At 39.9% G+C, this 23,289-nt stretch overlaps 1 protein-coding gene and 1 non-coding gene across 4 annotated transcripts in view; both read right to left on the reverse strand.

Annotated features, from left to right (window-relative positions):
• SPHKAP (SPHK1 interactor, AKAP domain containing) overlaps positions 1-23,289 on the reverse strand; it is a 160,829-nt gene that overhangs the window by 92,560 nt on the left and 44,980 nt on the right. For all 3 annotated transcript variants that reach the window (XM_019838800.3, XM_019838801.3, XM_023259769.2), the window contains exon 3: positions 7,772-7,879. In XM_019838800.3, coding sequence (XP_019694359.3) covers positions 7,772-7,879 — 108 coding nt within the window. The remainder of the gene's footprint in view (positions 1-7,771; positions 7,880-23,289) is intronic.
• Positions 12,056-12,180, reverse strand: LOC111562172. Its single transcript, XR_002745216.1, has one exon. It is a non-coding gene; the product is annotated as a U6atac minor spliceosomal RNA (small nuclear RNA).

Here is a 23,289-nt window from a genome sequence, read left to right on the forward strand (position 1 = left end):
TCTGTCAAAATGAATTAAAAAAAACAGTTGAGAAATGGTTATGAACACCCAGGTTTTAAAGTACACTCAGGTCCATTCATACGACTGTGCTTTTAGTGGCAAAAATATCAAGATACATAAAATACTCCATTATGTATATGAAACTCAGGTTAACACGCTTAAATGAAATATCTCTTGATTTGGCCAGGGGGCGGTCAGGGACATGGAGATCACCGTATAAGCACATTTACCAGAAAACCCCATCCTCCTCATCTGCAAACCAAAGCCTTTTTTCTGCTTACACACCCTCTCTGCTTTGACTGAGCTTCTCACCTCCCTGAGGATAACCACGAAGGCCCTCAAATCTCTTATCTCTCAACCTGCCCTTGCCAACAACTCCAACTTAAACACCCAACTGCCAACTTGACATTTCCACTTGGATAACTAGAAGACATTCTTTTCCATAGCACTATCCTTCTCCTCCCACTTCCGACATTCCCCTCCCCTCAGTCTTTCCCCCCCACAGTGAGTGAAACTTCCATCCATCCGGAAGATTAAGCCCAAACAACAGGACTTGTTCTTGATTTTTCGCTTTCCTTCATTCAATTGACTAACGTGTCCTGCTTAATATATATTATGTATAATTTTTGGAGCCTATTTTTTTATGCATAATTATACTGTGAGTCTTTATTTCCATGTGCTGAAATATTTTTTGCAAACCTGGTTTCCAAAGAATGCATTAATCTTCATGGTATAAATACCCAACATGTATTTTTTTTTTTAATTTTTTTTTCAACGTTTTTTATTTATTTTTGGGACAGAGAGAGACAGAGCATGAACGGGGGAGGGGCGGAGAGAGAGGGAGACACAGAATCGGAAACAGGCTCCAGGCTCCGAACCATCAGCCCAGAGCCTGACGCGGGGCTCGAACTCACGGACCGTGAGATCGTGACCTGGCTGAAGTCGGACGCTTAACCGACTGCGCCACCCAGGCGCCCCTACCCAACATGTATTTAACCATTCCTGTACTGTGGGGTATGCGAGATCTTTCTATGTTTTGCCGTCATATGCTGTTAAGTTCACTGAATACTTAATAATGTTTACTCTGTGCAGGCACCGTTCTAGAACTTTAGAAATGTTAATGCATTTAGTCCTTACAATCCATGAGATAAACACTATTAGCATCTCCATTTGACAGATGAGAAATAATGAGCCACAGACTAAACAATTTGTTAGAGATTATGTAGCTAAAAAGGGAGGTGGTATTCAAATCGAAGCAGCCTGGCTCCAGACCCCACATTCTAAGTCAGGCTGCTGTGTTGCCGCAGGTATGTTGCTTTGGCACATCAACCATATTTTACATCAGTCTGCATGCAGCTGCGGCTATTTCTTTAGAAAACACTTCTATTTTTTATTTATTTATTTTTTTTCAACGTTTATTTATTTTTGGGACAGAGAGAGACAGAGCATGAACGGGGGAGGGTCAGAGAGAGAGGGAGACACAGAATCGGAAACAGGCTCCAGGCTCTGAGCCATCAGCCCAGAGCCCGACGCGGGGCTCGAACTCACGGACCGCGAGATCGTGACCTGGCTGAAGTCGGACGCTTAACCGACTGCGCCACCCAGGCGCCCCTAGAAAACACTTCTAAAAGTGAATGAATAGTCGTGAATATTTAAAATGTTTTGGATAGCACATATTATAAAATTTTTCTCCAGAAATATTATACTTTGTCAGTTTCCACTCCTTATGTAGGTTGTTGAGTGTCTTCTTAACTGTGTTTACATCAACACTGGATGTAACCATTTTTATTTTATTTTATTTTATTTTATTTTATTTTATTTTATATCATTTTATTTCATTTTATTTTGTAAATATTTTTAAAAATGTTAACAAGTTTGGGACACCTGGGTGGCGCAGTCGGTTGAGCGTCCGACTTCAGCCAGGTCACGATCTCGCGGTCCGTGAGTTCGAGCCCCGCGTCGGGCTCTGGGCTGATGGCTCAGAGCCTGGAGCCTGTTTCCGATTCTGTGTCTCCCTCTCTCTCTGCCCCTCCCCCGTTCATGCTCTGTCTCTCTCTGTCCCAAAAATAAATAAACGTTGAAAAAAAATTTAAAAAAATGTTAACAAGTTTATTAGAAACAAATTCTGTAATGGTTATAGTGGATTCCCTTTGATAATCAGAGAGGTTGACTTCTTTTCATGTCTATATTAACAATCGTATTATTCAATGAATTTCTTATGTTTGGCTTTTCTCCAACTTTGCTATTGGAAATTTTACCTCTTCATAATGAATTGTGGCAACTCTTAATGCACTGAGATTAATACTGTGAGGCTTTCATATATACATATATGCATAGAGTTGTTACTTGGCTTTTCATTTTGTTTCTATTGTTTACTGAAGTGTAAACATTGAAACATTGGTGTCTACAGTTGTATCAAGCTTAAATAGTCCTACAAATAGCCATCTAGATTTCCCTCTTAATTCCTATTCATGCTATGAATTATTGGAAGTCTCATTCCACTTACTTAGTAATGCTTAGATGTACATTGCAATTTCTTGAGCCAATAAAGAAAGTCAATAATCTTAATTTTTATTATGCAGCATTTTTTCCACAACATAAGTGATACAACACAAACTCAAGTTTCAAGGAAAATAAACTTGTAAAAAACTTCCTCTTAGTTTCAAGATGCACGGCATTGATACATGTATGGGCTGGGTCTAAAGTCTACACCCATATTACTACTGTATTATTTCGCCACACACTGTGGGTATAGTCCTTAAGTTATATCAAAAGCTCCATCTCAGTTCTGTTTATCACATTTCTAGGTTTCAGCTTCTTGCATGTGTCCTCCCGCATGTTAAGCCACCTAATTGCTTCGGTGGGAGACTTTTCTCCACCATCCCTCTGTGTCATGCTTCACCATAAAGCGTTCTAAGTTATTGGCTTCCAGAGACTTGGCAAAATTTAATGGAACTTTTATTTCACCGAGAGTCAAAGTTCTCTCTGGGACTGGTGGATTTCGCAAGGTGCCTCAGGAGCTACTGCTCAGGGCAGGGTGCGTCCACACAGATCAGATTTGCTAGCGCTGCCTTGCCTTACCTGTTTTATCTAAGGTTGGGTTAAGAAGCAAGCCTCCAAAAAGTTCCTCTGGATCAATCAAGGTGGGGGTACTAAAACTCCTAGAAATATATCAAGGTGGAAGAACTTTTCTTGAAGAGCAGTCCTGCATGAAGCTGGAAGGAATATTCTACCACGGGTGCAAACTGAGAGCTCCCTCACGGGTGCAACTCAACCCTGACGGTACTTAAGCTGCCTCCTAAGAAGAGTGTTGGTGCACTTAAATACAAGGCTTTCATTTTGCTCAGTCTGGCTGATTTCTTCCATCAGCACTGGATTTTTCACTTTTATGGGGGCAACATTTAACTTCTTGAAAACTGTTGCATAGATATTTAAGGAAAATTATTGTGCAGTGGGTACCAAATGAGGAACCTGAACAAGAGTTTCTGCAGCTCTGGGTTCAATCCTCATTTTAAATATTTAAGCCCTGCACTGAAGTATGCAAAGATAAAGGGGCATTGTGTCTGCAACTCAGTCTCAAAAATTTTAGAAAAAAAATCCTATATGTATACATGCACACAGATGCATACATACACACAAAGGAAAGGATGAGCAAACGTAGTGAAACGTTAGCATATGGGGAATCTGGGAATTCTAGGAATTTTTGCAATTTTTCTGTATGTCTAAAATTAAATAATTTTTTTAAAAGTTCCAAACTTGATTTTTTAAGGAAAAAAACACATGAAAAGTTGCTTGAAAAGTTGGTAAATATCTGGACTAGATAATGTAAAATGTCCCTTCATAGATCTATAATTATATTTTTCCTTGATCATGTGAGTCTAGATTTTTCTGTAGGTCACCATATCAAGTGGGTGTTTGTCTTTTCCTTAACTTATTTTTGTTTAATTTTAGAATAGATTCAATATAGAAATATTTGGAGAAGTAATATAGAATAAAGAGCTGTCATCTGAGATATCGTTTTGTCACTGTTGCCACTGGGTTGCATTGACATCAGAGACCCACCGAACACCTGCCAAATATCTTCTTAGTTTTGTAATATCATGTGTGGAATGTTGAAGCCTGCCTAAGAACTTAATTTATTTAAAAATTTAAGGCGAATGTAGCACATTTTCAAATACTGTGATTCGTCAATTAAAATGCATGCTAGAGGGTATAATTTATTTGGAGGGTGATAGCCAAGTCTTAAAATGATCAGTAAGGAAAGAGTCTGACAGTAGCTATAAATAGAAATAATGTGAATTGTCAAGGTAATTTTAATGAAGCATTAAATCAAAAGAGGATTATAAAAAAATTAAATTTGAGTAAATAGCAAAGGGTAATAGTGGATTAGAAAGCAACTAAATTAGTTTTTAATTAAAAAAAGTCAGGAGTCCTGAAAAGTCCAATCCCTACCCTTTGTGTTAAACACCTCTATTAAGATAATGACTCAGCTGTTGGGTTTAGAAATTGGCTTCCATTTCCATTATTCTTTTCCACATTTCCTTCTCTTAAATAATCAGGTTAAAAAAAAAACCACCCTGAAAGTTAATGTTAGTGTAAGGGTTTTTTTTTTTTTTTTTTTTTCCAGACTGGCAAATTAGAAAGAGAATGAAATTATGTAATTTGAAAGGATAAGTCTCTTTGGAAAAACATAAGCATATTGTTTATATTTGATAGCTTATCGAAAATTTTTGAGGGTAACTTGTAGGGCACTCTGGAGCCAGACTTCTGGGCAAGCTGTTCGTGTTTGGCACGCCTACTGTATTTCTGACTGCCTCAAATTACTTCTCATTTAGACTCTTCATTTTAGCTGGGAAATGAACGTAGCTCTCTATTGAAATAATGACAAAAAAAAAACAAAAAACAAAAAACAAAAAACAAACCCTCATTGCTTAAGGGTTGAGAACAAACAGCCATACTGACCCAAGTGCACAATGGGTCTCCAAGCCTGATGGCTCCTGATGGCTCTCCAAGCCTGAGTTTGTCATTCAATAAAAATTTTATGTGGCCATCTTGAATTCAGAAGACATTGGCTCACAAAGTTCTTAGTCCTCAGGACTGCATGTTCAGACACTTTTAGTTCAGTAGAATGGATACCAAGCCAATCTAATTGGAATGGAAAGCGTTGGCTGTTAATTTTGATCGGGAAGAAATGAGTTAAAGGAGCGATGATTAACATAGAGCCATGAACAGAGTACAAAGCAATAAAATATAAGCCAACTTTGCTACAGGCTCCTCAGATTCTGTTGTGATTATTGGAAAAGAGATTTCGATTTGGGGTGATTTTATTACACTACATTTTTAAATGAAACTTGAATGAGGATAATATTTTAAAATACAGTCGTTTTTCCTTTAAATTCAACTTTCACTTTCATCCTGCTATGGAGAACGTTTTTGAAAAGCAATTAAGTACTGTTTCCCTGACCACTTTCTGGTCAGGAATCTCTTTTTTTTTTTTTTAACGTTTATTTATTTTTGAGACAGGGAGAGACAGAGCATGAACAGGGAGGGCCAGAGAGAGGGAGACACAGAATCTGAATCAGGCTCCAGGCTCTGAGCTGTCAGCACAGAGCCCGACGCGGGGCTAGAACTCACGGACTGCGAGATCATGACCTGAGCTGAAGTCAGCCGCTTAACCGACTGAGCCACCCAGGCCCCCCTCTGGTCAGGAATCTCCATAGTTCACCTCTGTTTCTCCTCTAGATCGTCACCTCCCTTCAGCAATGTCTAACTCTGGACTGTGTTTCTTCTTCCTTCCCTAGAAATATGTGCCAAGTCGGAAAGAGAGAAAGGACTCAGACATTAAGAAAAAAGGAGTAGACGATTCTTTTGAGAGATAAGGGCTACTTTGCTATAGGGATTTTGACATTTCTTTTAGGTTTAGAGTCATGGACAATTTTTATAAACATTGTGGGGAAACAAATCTTCCAGTATGCCTTTTATTTGTGTTTAGGTTTTTCTCCTTTTGGAAAGAATAGAAAGAACTGTAAAGGAACGATGATTCAGCTCAACTTCACTGATGTCATCGGACACTATAAAGGGACAATGAATTAGGAAAGGAAGTCATATGGTTTTAAGCCCAAATTTGAGTCCATTGGGGTTCGTGGGGAGTGTGAGGAGAGTTCTCTTCGCTTAGGGAGAGCCAAGGGTAATCTTAAATCTGGTTATAAATTTAGCATTTCTTTTTTTTGAAGTTTACTTATTTTGAGAGAGAGAGCAAATGGGAAATGGTAGAGAAGGAGAGAGAGAGAGAGCGCGTGCGCGCGCGCATGCGAGAGAGAGAGAGAGAGAGAGAGAGAGAGAGAGAGAGAGAGAGAATCTCAAGCAGGCTTTGTACCACCAGCACAAAGCCTGATGCAGAGCTCAAACTCATGAACTACCAGATCATGACCTGAGCCGAAGTCAGACACTTAACCGTCTGAGTCACCCAGGCGGCCCTAAGTGGGAGACTTCTTAAACAGGAGCTGCTTGGATGACAACTTTTTCCAGAATGTAGCTGGATAGCTTTTACGTCCCACTTTTCTCCCTTTCACGATGTGATTAGAGATCTGTATCCATAAATGCCTGTATTTCCCGACTCATCTCAGAAGTGAATTTGCAAAGGACAGATCACTGTCAAATTATTTGCCACGTAACCCTTTCTGTTTTCCCCAAAGATTTTTAGACACCAACTGGTTTTCTGGATAATGGATTAAAAGTCCTAAAAGCAGTGGAATCAAAATCATTTGTCTAAACAAAGAGATGGAAATAAGTGTGTTGAATGGACTCGGCTTTCCTTGCGCTACGAGACTCTATGGTGTGAAATGTTTCACATCCTCTGTCTGCCAGTTCTGGTGCTGCCCGTTTTATATAAAAAGCTTCTTCACCCCATTTTTAGCTTCCTTCTTTTGTGTTTTATTTTTTTTCCCCTTTTAACAGAAATTCTGGCATTCAACTTACCTCCAAGAATAGCTCAAAGCTGAAGTTCACAGTTTAGTCATGAGAATTACATTTCTCTCCACGTTGGAAATACTCTTCCCCAATCTCTGTCATTAAGAGTCCTACAGAGCTAGGTGATTTCAATTACAATGAAACATATCACTTTGTAGAACATACAGGAGGGAGCATATCTCCGTCAGGAAGGAGAATTCATACCACTGATTTTTCATATCAATAATATGTGCTCCCACTCTACGCCTTAAGAATTTTATGTGTCTATAAGAACATCTCTTCCTTGAAAACGAAGGTTTTGTATGGAAAGCACAGCTCTAGTATATTAAAATGCATGCCTGTATATTTCCTAGGCTGGAAAGGTTTTCAAATGATGACTATAATTTGTAAGAATGGTAGAATACTTTTACGCGGTTTTTGTGTTGGAAAATACTAACCAGCAGCAGTTATAAAATATATTGGAAAGAATCCAAGAGAGCTCCCTGAATGGTCTTTTATTTCTCATCATACGATCCTATTTCAGAATCTCTTTCTCAGGCATTTTTGAAAATATAAACATCGTTTTTCCTTTTCAGAGAAGTGATCGGGTTAGTTTACCGGTCGAAATGAGCAAAACGGGAGGAGAAACATGAGGTCTGCGTGTTTTTGTGTTAACGGTCCGTATGAACCAGTGGCGTATTTTCAAAATGATACTTTCCTAACCTTGTATTTAATGAGTTATGAAACTTGCGTCCTTCCCAGGGGCACACCTGCCAGACTCCCTGCTTTCTCAGCCCAGACCCTGAGAGTTGTGTTTACTTACAGAAGCGCAGTTTTCAGACTTGTCTTCCACAAAACCAATCTGGCAGGGCGTCCTCTGATTCTGTAACCAGTAGTCTGTAGACTCTAGCAGACTGTTGCTTCGAAGGACCTAAGGGAATCCAGAAAACCTTCTTAGTGTTACAAGGTCAGGTTTTCTAGTTAAACCAGTGGTTCTTTTCTGAAAAACCTGTTTTTCGTGTTTTCTTTACCTCAGAGCATCTGGATACTGGAAAAAAAAAAAAAACACCTTGCATGATAATAGCACCTCTAGAACATGTAGAATAGTCAACCAGGAGTCGGTTTTAGAGGAATGCAATGGTATTGAAACTGATGCTTCTTCTGTCATCAAGTCCTGCATCTGGAAACTTCGATGATGTCCAACATGGGGAAACTTCCAATGACTATTTTGGGGTATGGTTCATTTGGCATTGAGGCTCAAAGTTCATTTTAGAGCCGGTGCTCTTGTACACTCTATGAATATTTTCAATCTTAAAAAATGTACTGTTTTTCCCTTTTGGTGCAATATTGCTACTGAAATGATGATTCTTTTGTATTATCATCTATTTTAAATTTTTTTAATGTTTATTTTTGAAGGGGAGAGAGACAGAGCGTGAGTGGGGGAGGGGCAGAGAGAGGAAGACACAGAATTCGAAGCAAGCTCCAGGCTCTGAGCTGTCAGCACAGAGCCCGAAGCGGGGCTCAAACCCACAAACCGCGAGATCATGACCTGAGCCAAAGTCGGACGCTCAACCGACTGAGCCACCCAGGTGCCCTGAAATGATGATTCTTAAGCTTCAGCTTTGCTAATGTGTCTGTGAAATAGGGCTCAATTTTTCTAGAATACCTAACGTATTATGTCAAGTTTTAAAATTATCGGGAATAATTAAAGTGCCTCGTGATAATCATTTTCCACTTAGAAACAGTACAGTAAAGCAAAACAAATTTGAATAAATGAATTAACAAAACCAAATATGATTTACAAATGACTTGTTTCTGGGCTTGGATTTTAAAGTACGGAAGAAAAATTCTATTTCTGAGACAAGACATTTTGAAGATGCAATCTCATGAATAACCAAACAATTCAATTTCTAATGTGTCTTAACATTGCCCAAACATTCCACGAGATTTTTTCCAACTTACTTAAGATTTCCAGTGCTCTGCTGGTGCCCTCTACTTTATTAGGGTGCATGTCTGCTAACATTTGATTACTACCTTCACTTAAGCCATATAACAGATTTAATCAGTTTGGTTAATGCCACAAAAATAGAATGGCACTTCGATTACATTTTATTTGTATAACAAAGGATTGTCTTATGCTATAAAGATAAAAATACATTAATTTTTGGCTCAGTTGTGAGTTAGCCAAATATAATTCTGACACATTTTCCCCATAACACGTCTTGTTTTCACCAAGAAATGTTATTTGCTTTTAAATCTTCCCACTCGATGTTTATTATCATCTAGAGATGACAGATTTCCATCATTCTTTTCTAGAACAGCACAAAAAGACATACTATGGATAAGTAGGTATTTGAATGATGAACTTGGGCTATGACTGTGGACTAAAGTTAGCAACACAGCTTTTCAGTTCTCTTACGGATTTTACCTGAACTGTGGTTCTCAAAGTGCGGGCTGGCCTACCAAGGGAACCCTGAAATCTTCCAGAGAGGCCCGCAAACAATTTCCATAATAACAGGAAGACATTACTTGTCCATTTCACTCTCACAGTCTCTTAAATCCTCTGTGGAGTCCTCCAGGGCCCATGTGACGTGTCACAGCAAGACCGGCCATGGGCCGAAGCTAATGGCAGGGTCTAGGTGCCTTCTGCCAAGTTAGACGTTAAGGAGATGTGCTAAAAATGTAAAATGACATCACTCTTTTCACTAAAAGAGGTGTTTCTTTTGAAACCAATTTAACTTTACATAAAATTTCATATTAATTCCTGTGTTGCTGATTATAGCCATTTTTTTTGATAAAGATGTGGTATGTTTATGTATATATGTATATATATGCACATATACAATCATCAAAACGAATGAAACCTTGCCATTTGCAATGACATGGATAAAGCTAGAGAGTATAATGCTAAATGAAATAAGCCAGAGAAAGACAAATACCATATAATTTCATTCCTATGTGGAATGTAATCATATGTGGAATTTAAGAAACAAAACAAAAGGGTAAAGGGGAAAAAGAGAGAGAGAAACCAAGAAAGAGACTCTTAATTATAGATAACAAACAGATGGTTACCAGAGCAGAGGTGGATGAGGGGATGGGTTAAACAGATGATGGGGATTAAGCAGTGAACTTGTGATGAGCACCAGGTGATGTATGGAAGTGTTAAATCACTATACTCTACACCTGAAAGTCCTATTACACTGTACCTTAACTGGAACTTAAATAAAAACGTGTAAAAAGATGATGCATGTTGACATTTAATGTGTTTATTGTTGCTTTAAAATATTTTAAAATAGGACCTGTCATTTTGAAATAAATAAATAATCCCCCCAATTTTCTTAGCTTTAATTGGGAATTTGAAAAAAGTAAAACGTCAGAAAGCAAAATCCCTGTAAACAAAAGCTTTGTGAGGTCCCCAATACTTTTTTTTAGAGCGCAAGGGTATTTTGAGCCCCACCCTTCTCCCAAATTGAGAACCACTGATCTAGATTAACTTTATTTAAAGTAGAAAACGTCTCTTGCTCCAGCCCCCTCCTCACTGCCATTCACTTTTACTTCCATCACGGGAGAGAGCTGAAGAGCACCTCTATGAGTGGGTCTGAGTTGACATCCTAGCTTAGCCATTGGTGGCAGAATGACCTCGGGCAGTTGACTTCAATTCTGAGTTTCAGCTTCCACACCTGTGCGTGGGGAAAATAATACCCACGGGGTGGGATCACGAGTACTCGGGGAGAGGACGGCTGTCACACATTGTGGGGCGCAGACGGAAGGTTATCCTCTCAGTACGTGCTTTTCGTTGTTACTATTTGAAGCGCACTACAAAGGGAAATCGTAAATTGCATGACGTCGCTTGAAATTAGTGGATTGAAACCATTTCAGATCTGTGAAGACAAATTCTCTTTAGCAAATGTTCTAATCTAAGGTGTGGTTTTCGTTCTGCATTTTGCAGTATTAATAGGTACAGCTACTATTTTTTATATGCTTAGAATGTGCTAGAAAATGTGCTAAAGTTTTCTTTTTTTAACCTTTTAATTTAATCCTTATTGCAATGCTACAAGGTACGAGTTAAAGATAAGGATCTTCACAGAAATTGTTATTTTGAGGGTGAAGGACCTTGAGGCTCAGAGAGATTTGAGCTTCTTCCCCAAGTTGCTCAGAGCCTCCTGGCTTTTGATTTGGTTTTAAAGACACCAAGGCCTGTGAATGAAATCATTTAGTTATGCTGCCTTCCTTAACCATACAGAGTGACTCTAATTTGGGGTATGTCTCTCAAAAGTTACGTGCGTCCATTTTCATGTGAATGTAACTACACCTTCTTATGGACTTCCATTTTAAAGCTCTTTTCCATGAATGAAACTCTCAGGTGACATTTTTCTTCAAGGAGAAGAAACATTTTATGATGTAAATTATAACAGTTAAATTAATCCACTTGGCCTGTATTATCAGTATTTTAATTTTTCTTTTTTTTTTTCAATATATGAAATTTATTGTCAAATTGGTTTCCATACAACACCCAGGGCTCATCCCAAAAGGTGCCCTCCTCAATACCCATCACCCACCCTCCCCTCCCTCCCACCCCCCATCAACCCTCGGTTTGTTCTCAGTTTTTAAGAGTCTCTTATGCTTTGGCTCTCTCCCACTCTAACCTCTTTTTTTTTTTTTCCTTCCCCTCCCCCATGCGTTTCTGTTAAGTTTCTCAGGATCCACATAAAAGTGAAAACATACGGTATCTGTCTTTCTCTGTATGGCTTATTTCACTTAGTATCACACTCTCCAGTTCCATCCACGTTGCTACAAAGGGCCATATTTTATTCTTTCTCATTGCCACGTAGTACTCCATTGTGTATATAAACCACAATTTCTTTATCCATTCATCAGTTGATGGACATTTAGGCTCTTTCCATAATTTGGCTATTGTTGAGAGTGCTGCTATAAACATTGGGGTACAAGTGCCCCTATGCATCAGTACTCCTGTGTCCCTTGGGTAAATTCCTAGATGTGTTATTGCTGGGTCATAGGGTAGGTCTATTTTTAATTTTCTGAGGAACCTCCACACTGTTTTCCAGAGTGGCTGCACCAATTTGCATTCCCACCAACAATGCAAGAGGAAAAACGTTGGTTAGATGCCATGAAGTAGGTGGCAATGCCTTAACCATATGCGTGTTGTCAGGCCCGAGGGCCTCTTCCATCCTTGTCAAGGGGAGTGTAACCTTCTCTCCTTTCATACAACAGAGTATTTTAATTTTTCAAAGGAAAGCATACTTTTACATCTATTTGTGTTAACGCTGAAAGAAATCCCTATTGTCAGCTTCTACTGCCCCTTGCCTGTGCTCTTTAAAATGTGGAACACCCATCAGTAAATCAGAGCCTTTGTTCACTCCGCACCATAACAATGTTAGAGATTTAAAAATGGAAGCATCAAATGAACATACCAGTTAATAATACTTCGCAGTGTAGTTTAATAAGTGCTCTGACTACCATCACTTCGAAGCCATTTCAAAGCTCACTCCTCAAAAAAGCAGCCACTGGACCTCTTCTACTTTCTGGATATTCAGAGCACAAGGCATTAGGGTTGCAACAACATAGGTCAAGAAAAGAAAGCAACTGTTACTTATTCTTGTCCAAGGTCAGCCTTAGGAAGAGGACAGAGATCAGACACAAATCACTTGAGTCTCTCAGAAAGGTGGTGGCTGGATTGGCATGGTTTCCTGGTGAAACACTGAGAGGCAGAGATGGAGACATCCAAAGGCATCAGCCTGACGCTTTCCACTGCGAGATCCCCGTGGCTGTGATAGATGCTGTCTCATGATGGGGCAGATGTTGACGAGAGCTGGCTAACCTGTTAGATTTCTCCTGCATTTAACTTCTCCAACAGAAAAATGAGCCCAGAAAGATCAATCTGTCAAGTCTTCTACTTTAAGGGTGTTTGTACCTATTTTTAAAATAAATAATAACTGAAAATATGCAAAGACCTTATTCTGTCCTATCCCGGGAGTGAAGAAAGTCAACAGCTCTTTGGACCTGCTTACTCAGTGGAAAATGCTAGAAAGACTTCCCCTTTGGTTATTCCATATCCCTTGGACACTGAGTGTCTTCTCTATGGTAGAGAAAATGGCAGAAGAAAGAAGTGAGATTTAAAATGAAACCTAAATCTTTCAGTGCCTTCAAAGAAATATTCTGAAGAGAGCTTTGTTTAATGAGAGTACTCGTTCACTATATAAACTTAAAATCTGAATTTTATTCATAATTAAAGAAATAGCTCACCTGATAATGATTAAAACAAAGTTTCCCCATCTATTTCATTAATAGACATAATTAATATCTATCGTATTGAATTATTGACAAAATAATTCTATATTCATTGAGAATGCCCTGGGGTAAGGCCCTAATATATATTATCTGAATTAAACCACTAGACATACAAGGTAGGATTTAAGAGGCCATATATGTAATGTGCTTAAAATAGTACTTAGCCCATAGCAAATTCCCAATAAACATTAGCTATAATAAAACACATATTTTCTCTTTTCCTCGGCTTAGAGGGGTCAATAATTTGCCTAGCTAGAGAACTAGGATTTGAGCCAGGCTCTCTGACCCCAAAGTCCTCATTAGTCAGTGCTCTACTGCAAGTTGCTAAAATGACGTACTTTCTTGTTCTTACTCTACTGAATCCTGGTCTATACATTTATTCACCTCTCTTTCAGTGACCTCATCTGGGTGGTAAGGAGGTTCAAATCTCACTTCTGAGCCCCCTGTCTGTGTGGTCAAATCACCCACTAGCTCCCAGCCTCAGTTTTTGTAAACAATTAACTCATGCGATCTGAAGGCCTCTTCTGTATTGAACAGCATGTAACTCTTCCCTCCTCCTCCTGTTTTCCCTCTGCCTGCCTCCTTCTCCCCCAAATATATGAAGAGCCAAATAAACAGAATAAAAATTCAGCCTCCAATAAACCACTTAGCATCATAGGTTAGGCAATTTTAACCCGTGAAGAGCTAGATTTGGGTTTAATGGTTTAGTCAAACCATGAGAGACAGAGGAATGCCAGAAGGAAAAATATGTACTTGAAAATGGAATAATTTTGAAGCTTTCTGAATATAATCTCCCTGCTGAGAGAGTCACTTGTGGAGGGGGGAAAGAGAAAAACTCATCGGGTTCCTCCATGGTTCATTTATTTAATCTGCTATTTTAAGTTGCCGATTTACTTATTTCAGAAGAAGATCTACTAATGAATGTGCTGTGTGTTCACAACCTTGAAATAATAATGGCACGTTTTCTCTTAAAATTGCCTGAGTGTCCTCAACAATGAAGAATGATCCTTCTGCATTATTTTTACACTTATTTCTTTATATATAGAGAAAGATCCAAGTTACAGAAACTGAGTTTTGATATAGAAGGAGGAGGGAGAAATAAACTTAGTAACCCACACATGGCTACAATGCCTCCAGTTATTTATTTATTTACAGAAACTGAGTTTTGATATAGAAGGAGGAGGGAGAAATAAACTCTTAGTAACCCACACATGGCTACAATGCCTCCAGTTATTTATTTATTTATTTATTTATTTATTTATTTATTTCCAAAAGTAATTTAGATTGGAGGAAGCAGTAGCTTATGGTTGGTTAGTCCCAGAGGTCTAGACACAGAACTGGAATTGTGTGCCATCTTACTGAGCAAACTTGGACAAGCCATCTAACTGCTGTGGGACTGAGTTTCATCTATTATGTGAGGACAACTAGAGCCCCGTCTGAAGGTCATTCCAAGGTTCAAATAAGAAAATGTTTGTTGAGGGCTAATCTCTTCACAGAGTTGGCAACTGATACATCACAGTTATTGTTAAAAGAATGCAGTACAATTTAATTTTTTTTAATGTTTATTCATTATTGAGAGACAGAAAGTGGTGGGTGGTGGGCAGAAAGAGAAGGAGATACAGAATCTGAAGCAGACTCCAGGCTCTGAGCTGTCAGCACAGAGCCCGACGTGGGTTTGAACCCACGAACTGTGAGACCATGACCTGAGCCGAAGTTGGATGCTTAACCCGACTGAGCCACTCAAATGCCCCAAGTACGAATTAGACAATGTTTTCTATTGGAACATTTTTTCTGGATCTTTGCATATTTGCCAATTTTTCATTAGTCATTCTATATGATACATCATTCTTGTTTCCCTCCTAGGTCTCTAATCTCTTTCTATTAATATTTGGTCAGCAAAGGTTCATTGAACTCTTTAGATGGTTGACACTTGGAATATCATAATGAGCAAAAATGGTCTGTGCCCTTTTGGAAATTAAACTATAATAGGGGAGGATAGGCATTCACAGGACTGTGATAAAGAAAGTGGGCGCTTTGATCAATGGCGATCCAGGGCAGGTATCACCCTGGAGGAGTGGGAGCTTCTATCTGGGGAAGGTCTGGCAGGAGACTGTGCACCTGACCAGAGTTTGAAAGATACTTCTGAGCGGTCTGGGGATGCTGGGGGAGGTGTGAGGGGGTGGGGAAGAAAGGTCTCTTTTTCTGAATAGCATTTCCTCCTCTGATAACGTCACTTGGAATAGTCCCTCTAGTTCTGACCTCAGGGTGTTGCTCTTTCCTCCTTCTTCAGTCATTTTCCTCGGAGAGCTCACTAACTCTTGGGGCATTAATTACCACTCAGAGGATGACACAATGGTCCACAGCTTAAGCTTTGACCTTTCTCTGGAGCTTGGCTTCTCACTTTTCTGTTAGTTATTATTCTTAGATCTCCTGCTGTCACCATAAAACTCTTGGTGTCTAAACCCAAACCCCCGCCTTTCCCAATTCCAGTCCCTACAAGAAACCTGACTCCCTAACTCTCCTGTTTGCAGTTGATGGCAGAACAATTCTCCTAGCTGCCCTGACTTGGAACATCTATGCCATCTGGCATTTACTTCTTTGTCTGTTTCTTGTCTCATGTTCTGCTAATCATTTTTTCTTTAATTCTCTTCACATGTGACTGCATACCATGGACTAATCTAGTCTCTGAGTAATCCAATAGTGAATTACCCAGAATTGACCTCCATATTTATGGAGCTTAAAATATGGCATGGGAGCCAAATAGTAAATAATGGAACACTGAAATACACATTAGTTACAAGTTGTGGTGGGTAGTATGGAGAAATTCAACATGGCGAATTGACAGAGCGTAAAGGGGGGTGGGGATGATACTTGAGAAGGGCAGGTAGGGGAGGCTGGGGTCCTAACAATTCATGTTGTAATTGTCTGCTTCTTCTATCCCCCTCACTCCCTCACCCTCTGCTTCTCAAATCTACCCAGCTCACTGAAACCACAACGAAGGGTAAGAATGTAAGCTTTCGAGACAGACATGGTTGCAGTTTCCAATCTTTCCACCAGTTAACTGTGTGGCCCGAGGCAAGTCACTTATCCTCATTGAGACTCAGTTTTGCCATCCACAGGATGAAGTAAACGTTGCCACTCACAGTGAGGGATTTTTAATAGACATTAGGAATAGTAAATGTGCCCAGCATCTGGTTATTTGAGGTGTTCACAAAAAGGTTTCCGTCAGTAAATTGCTGATGTTATGTAATTCTATTCCAAGACCTTAAACCTCAATTGATTAATTGAGCCAGGATATAGTAGCGTTTTACCATCTATCAGACCTATCAGACACTGGGCTAGGCCCTGAGACATAGTAAAGAAGGAAACTATTTGCTGACAGTGAGCCCAAAATTTTATGGGCTTGTTGCCAAACTATGGCCTAGCATCCAAGACAGAACCTAACTCAGCTCCTACCTGTTAATCATTTCAGGAATCATTTCATGCAGCTCCGATGTTTAAGATACTGCACTATGCCCACTCGTTTACTAAAGAGCACAGTCTCGATGATGCACATGGTTTCCCTCATATCTTTTCATCTGCCTCTTGAATTTTTTTTAACAATGTTCTTTCCCAACCGTCAAGAACTAATTGAATCCAGGCTTCATTAAGAACTAATTGCATCCAGGCTCCCCTTCCCATAGCAAGTATTTCTCTCTTCTGGTGAGATCTCTATAATGAAAGCAATAGTCCTATCTCAGAGTTTTGGAATGTACGTGCGTGTCTTTTCCTTCCTTTTATGATACGGGTGTAGGAGTATCTTATTCAATTTATCTTCCACACGTATCTCTTGACATACAGTTGGTCCTGCACACCTGTTTGTTTTTTGGCACCAATTTTTTTTGGTATTTGGTGTAATAGAGATTTATAGTTTTCTTTTCCAATGACTGTGTTTCAGAAAGATTACTTGTGAGTGATTTATTCAATAGGAAGAAAATTTAAAAGTTATATCTAGGCACGTAATGATATTTATATTTCTGCAAGGCTTTTATTTCTCTCAAGGTTTTATGCAAAGGTAATGAAGAATTTTTAATTTTTTTAATGTTTATTTATTTTGAGAGAGAGAGAGTGGGCAGGGGAATTGCAGAGAGAGACAGAGACACAGAATCCAAAGAAGGCTCCAGGTTCTGTGCTGGCAGCACAGAGCCCAACGCAGGGCTCAAACTCATGAGCCATGAGATCATGACCTGAGCCGAAGTCGGACACTCAACCCACTGAGCCACCCAGGTGCCCCGGAAGGTAACAAAGAATTATAAATTTGAGCAAGATCTGCATTTTGTAGTCCTATACTATCAAAATATTATCAAATTTCATTTTCTGGTAATTTTAAGTGTAAAGATGTAAAGCAGCACCAAACCTTTTAAGGAGGAAATTTTTACACGCAAAATGCTGTATTTGCCTAATGCATGAGTGGTGATTAATGATGGAAGGCTCCTTAAAATTAACTGAATAATGTCAACATAAAAAAAGACTCATCTTTCTTCAAAACACAGATTTATCAACCCCTCCAAACAAGTAGACTCAGAGAATTTAAGAGTGCTGGAATAGTAGGACATCAATGCTTTCAGCTGTCTGCAGGCTGGACAGCGCCTGGGGTGGACATTCCAGGCCCAGCACCCCTGGCCCTCTGCTTACTCAAGGGTTTTAAACAAATACCATTTTTAAAATAGCATGTCACAGTATGAAAAACACTGTCCAAAGAAATCATTCTTTCAAATGTGACATACAATTTTCACGAAAGAAAGAAAAAGCAAGACCTATAAAATAAAGGGAGCAAGGGAAGCCCATTGGAAGAGCCATGGGCATCATGTAGAGAAGAATCTCCAGGCTCCCACTGCTGTTCTAGACTCTTTCTAAGAAACCTAATTAAATGTTTCTTGCACAAGAAGACTTTAATGTGAGTAGGTCAATCAGATTTGCACAGTAAATGAGAGATGGCAAACAGCTGATTAGGACGAAGGTAGCTACTCAGAGATGCTGTCACCTATGTGCTCCGCAGTATAATCAATGGCATCTCTACTGCAGATAACATTTTCTTCATAGAGATATCACGGTCCTATAAGATTCACCCTTTTGGGGGGCGCCTGGGTGGCTCAGTCAGTTACGTGTCCGACTGTGCCTCAGGTCATGGTCCTCTGGCTTGTGAGTTTGAGCCCCGTATCAGGCTCTGTGCTGCAAGCTCAGAGCCTGGAACTTGCTCCAGATTCTGTGTCTCCCTCTCTCTCTGCCCCTCCCCTGCTTGCACTCTGTCTCTGTCTCTCTCTCTCAAACATTACAAAATTTTTTAAAAAATAAAAATAAAAAAGGATTCACCCTTTTTTTGTGTGTAAAGTTCTCTGAGTTTTAAAAAACACACATAACTGTGTAACCACCATCCCAATCAAGATGTAGAACAACTATTCAACTCCTTCACTCTCCCAAAATTCTCTTTTGCTCCTTTTTTAAAGATTTTTTTTTCACCGTTTATTTATTTTTGGGACAGAGAGAGACAGAGCATGAACGGGGGAAGGGCAGAGAGAGAGGGAGACACAGAATTGAAAACAGGCTCCAGCCTCTGAGCCATCAGCCCAGAGCCCGACACGGGGCTCGAACTCACGGACCGCGAGATCGTGACCTGGCTGAAGTCGGACGCTTAACCGACTGCGCCACCCAGGCGCCCCAACTCTTTTGCTCCTTTTAGTCGAATGCCTCCTAAGTCCTGGCCCCTGGCAGCCACTGATGTGATTTCTATCCCTAAAATGTTGCCTTTTCTAGAATGTCATGTATGTGGAATCATTTAGCATGTAGCCTTTTGTGACCCGTTCCTTTCACTTGGCATAATTAATGTGTTTGGGATTCATCCATGTCGTTGTGTGTTCAGCACTTCTTTTATTATGGAGTGGTGTTCCATTGTATGGATGCATGCAGATTTCTATTCGTTTTTAAATTTTTTTTAATGTTTGTTTACTTTTGAGAGAGAGGGAGAGACAGAGGTGCGAGTGGGGGAGGGGCAGAGAGAGAGGGAGACACAGAATCAGAAGCAGGCTCCAGGCTCTGAGCTGTCAGCACAGAGCTCGACACGGGGCTTGAACTCATGAACCGTGAGATCATGACCTGAGCCAAAGTCGGATGCTTAACCGACTGAGCCCCCAGGCGCCCCACATACAGATTACACACACACACACACACACACACACACACACACACACACACACATTTACCCACTGAAGAACATTTGGGTTGGTTCTAGTTTTTGGTAAATACAAATAAGGCTGCTACAAACATAGGCCTACCGGTTTGTCACACTTTAAGGTTTTCTTTTGCTTGGGAGAGATGGATAGGTGGTGTGGTCGCTTTGTAAGAAACTGGTAAACTAGTTTCCACGGTGGATTTGCCACTTTCCATTCCCACCAGCAAGGTATGAGAGTCCACGTTGCCGCGTATCCTGATCAGTACCTGGTGTTGTCAGATTCACTTCAAACTCATTTTGGACTTTTTACTAGGTTCATAGTGGTATTTTGTCGTGGCTTATCTTCCCTTTAATTTGTAAAGATACGGGATATTTGTTCCGTTTTAAGATTCTTCTAAAATGAAACTCTTCACTTGGATTCTACGCTGGTGAAGACCTTACTCATAAAACCGTAAAGCATGAATTGGACTATACCAGATGCTAACTCCGACTGCCGTCTCAAAGAGAAGGACAATGCCATCCACAGCAAGTGTCCATTCGCTCACTCATTCATTCAGCAACTACTTGTTGAACACCTGCTGGCTTGGAGGTATTTTTTTTTTCATCTTGTTTTGTAATTTAAATATAATTTGTTCCTCACAAGATGCTTTTATCCCATGGGAAAGGCAATTAGAAGTATATAGACAAGGGAGTTCAGGAGGTGATGGCATAATATCACATTTGTTAAGCTCCCTTGGGGTATAGGTGTAGATCCTTCAACATTTACCTCTCTCCATCTCTCTCTGTTCTCTATTTACGTGAAGGGTATAGTACAGTGACCTGAAATGTGACATTATATTAGTATTTGTCTCTCTGTGTCTGATTTAGTCACTTAGCATCATACTGTCAAGGAGGTCCGTCCATGTTGCGAATGGCAAGATTTCATCCTTTTCTATAGCTAAGGAGTATTCCAGTGTGTATATAACACTGCGTCTTCTTTACCAATCGGTCCATCCGCTGATGGACACTTACATTGTTTCCATATCTTGGCTGTTGTAAATGCTGCAAAGAACACAGAAGGAGAACACTTGCTGTTTTCACTAGGAGCTGCTTAACTAACTGGGCATTCAGTGGTGAACGAGACAAGAATAAAGACAAAACAGACACAGTCTTGTTCTCATTCTGTTGCGGAAGGGCAGACCGTAATCAAATAAATTTTATAGACAGAGAAAGAAATGCAGGGACACAATGAAAACTACTGTGAGGCTAAATAAAGCCAGAGAAAGGGATCAAGAAGTAAGGGACGCTAGTTTGGAAAGTATTTTCTGGCAGGCCTCTCTGAGGGTGACAGTGGGCCGAGATCTGAATGAAATGAGGCGCCAGCCACGTATCCTTCTGGGGGAAGAGCATCCCAGGCAGAGAACATCGGCAAAAGCAAAGGCTCAAGGCAGGAGTTTGCTCGTTGTACTCAAAGAACAGCAGAGAGACCATAACGGCCGTGCAGAGTAAGTAGCGAGAAAAGTGAAGAGAAAGAAACGTTTTGCTTTTTCACTGACAAGAAATCCAGTGCTGAGCTTGGCCACACATTCTGTAATGTCTTGAAGCACTCTAAGATTCCACAAAGGTGTTTCATTATATTTTTGGAATGTTTAGTCACTGGCTTAGTAGCGTTTAACACACACACACACACACACACACACACACACACACACACACAAGGTCAGAAAATTTTGTGTAATTTTACACATGTAATTTCATGTTATTTAATCTGTGTTTTAGCACACTTTCTGAGAATTCTGTAATTTTTTGTTTTCCACTCTGGGAAATAATGCCTTTCCATTATTTCACAGGGAAACCATAATGTTATTTCAAGCACACTGAAATCCCAGGAAGAAACAATATACAAACTGGACGTAAAGCTTCTGTGAAAGAAACAAAAATACTAGCATAAAAAACTCAATTGGTTCAGTCTTCCGTTACTGAAGGTTTAATTAAATGATAAGATAACATTTTCCTTTTAACGATGATTCTAGTGGCTGGCTGCCTGAGTTCATGTCTGTTTAGTGTCCTATGACAAAACAAGAAAAGGTTTCCAAAGGATGTTTTCCTGTTCGTTGGACACATTTTGTAATATGATTACTGTTTGGTTAGGTGTGACACATTCTTGCATGGATTCCATTGACACCTGTTACAATTCGGAAGTCTCGTAATTGATTATGTGAAAGAAAATTCCAAAGTGAAGTAAACATTGCTAACGGTGTCATTTCAAAGTAGGGTGGGGAGGACACGGAGTACAAAGTAGGCCGATGCCCATCTCCTGTTTCAATTCTGGGAACACCGTGAACGTCCAACTTTTGTCAATCGCAACTGTACGACCTCCTGAAATACATCCTTCTACTTTGGACTGAAATAGAGATAATGAAACACCTGCTGGCTACATGGCCAATCCTGCCTCAGTCAGTTTGGCTTTGTCAGCACCAATCATAATTCCTTCAAAACAAGTTACGCAATCTGGTGCCTTTTGTCTTTAATAAGCCCGTACGCCCCTCTTGCAATTCAGAGTGCTCTCTTAATTTCAGTCCACTCTGTGTCTAAGGCCCCAAATAAATGCTTCTGGTTGCTTGACAGCCTCTTCTTCTTGGTCGACAATTATTTTGAAAGTATCGGAAAATAAGGGAGCTTTTTCAGGTCCGGGAACAAAACAATCCTCCATTACAGAGGAGGAAAGTGCCTAGAAAGAACCAGATCAGAGGCATAGTTGGTTGGGAAGGCTGGGAAGAAAATGGTAAGCAAGGGATCTGCAACTCGTTCTCTGCCTTTACGGTGGAGGGGGCGGGAGGGATTACCTCCAGATAAGAAAGAAGGCAACGTTGTCATAAATATACTAAGGACTGGCCTCCAGATACACTGTGTTTCCATAGCAGGACGGTCCTTACCTATGTAAGGCTTTTAGCAATTGGTACCTGGCCTACCTAAACTTGCTTCTGATAAATACACATGGAATATACTGATTTATGGAACATCCGTCTCTGCTAAGTGTCACGCATGGATGAAACTATCTGAGCATAAAATGGAGATTTTTCTTGAACAAAAAGGCTCTCTTATCTGAAATTCGTGTCCCCGTGTGTGGAATTTAGAGACCCTGTGTATTGACCTTGGCCACAGTGCATCCTAATGCGGCAAGAAACAAACGACACAGAGCCTCAGGAACAGTTTCGGACATCTTCCTGCTTTTCTTGGGCCACACAATTACTTGTATCCTGGAAACCACACTGTATCTCAATGAAGTCACAGAATGGGATAAGAGCACAGAAGACAATTCGGAAATATCAAACCATTCTTGTTTCCTTTTGCCACATCACACAGATGTCAGCTGGCTGAAGAATGCTTTGAAAGTTGATCAGAGCTTTTTCTGCATGAAAGTGATAACCGAGTTTGAGTCTCAAGTATAAAACGCAAGAGTTACAGAAACAGATATACTCAGGAAATGCAAATATAGTATAATTTATGAATGGTCAGCAATGTTTTAAACCGAATAAAATGAGACATATAAATAGAGGACAGCTGATTGCTATTTAATTGCTATTTAGAAGCAGTATAATGCTGTAATGGTGATATGATCTGTGAGGGGAATATGATTTTTTAATGTTAGGAGAAGCAAAATACAAGAAAAACAAGTATGTCGGAAAATATAAGATACGCTTCAAGGTTTACCATTCATTTTGGATTATTTTGTGTAGGTTTGCAAAGCGTGGATCGTGCAAAATTTGCCATTGGTCAAAGAAGCAGTGGATTCAGTGCCCATGTGTTCCTTGACAGTTGTTACATGCCTTTGGCCTTTGGCA

Source organism: Felis catus, chromosome C1 (genome assembly GCF_018350175.1).
Source record: "Felis catus isolate Fca126 chromosome C1, F.catus_Fca126_mat1.0, whole genome shotgun sequence".
NCBI classification, from domain to species: Eukaryota; Metazoa; Chordata; class Mammalia; order Carnivora; family Felidae; genus Felis; species Felis catus.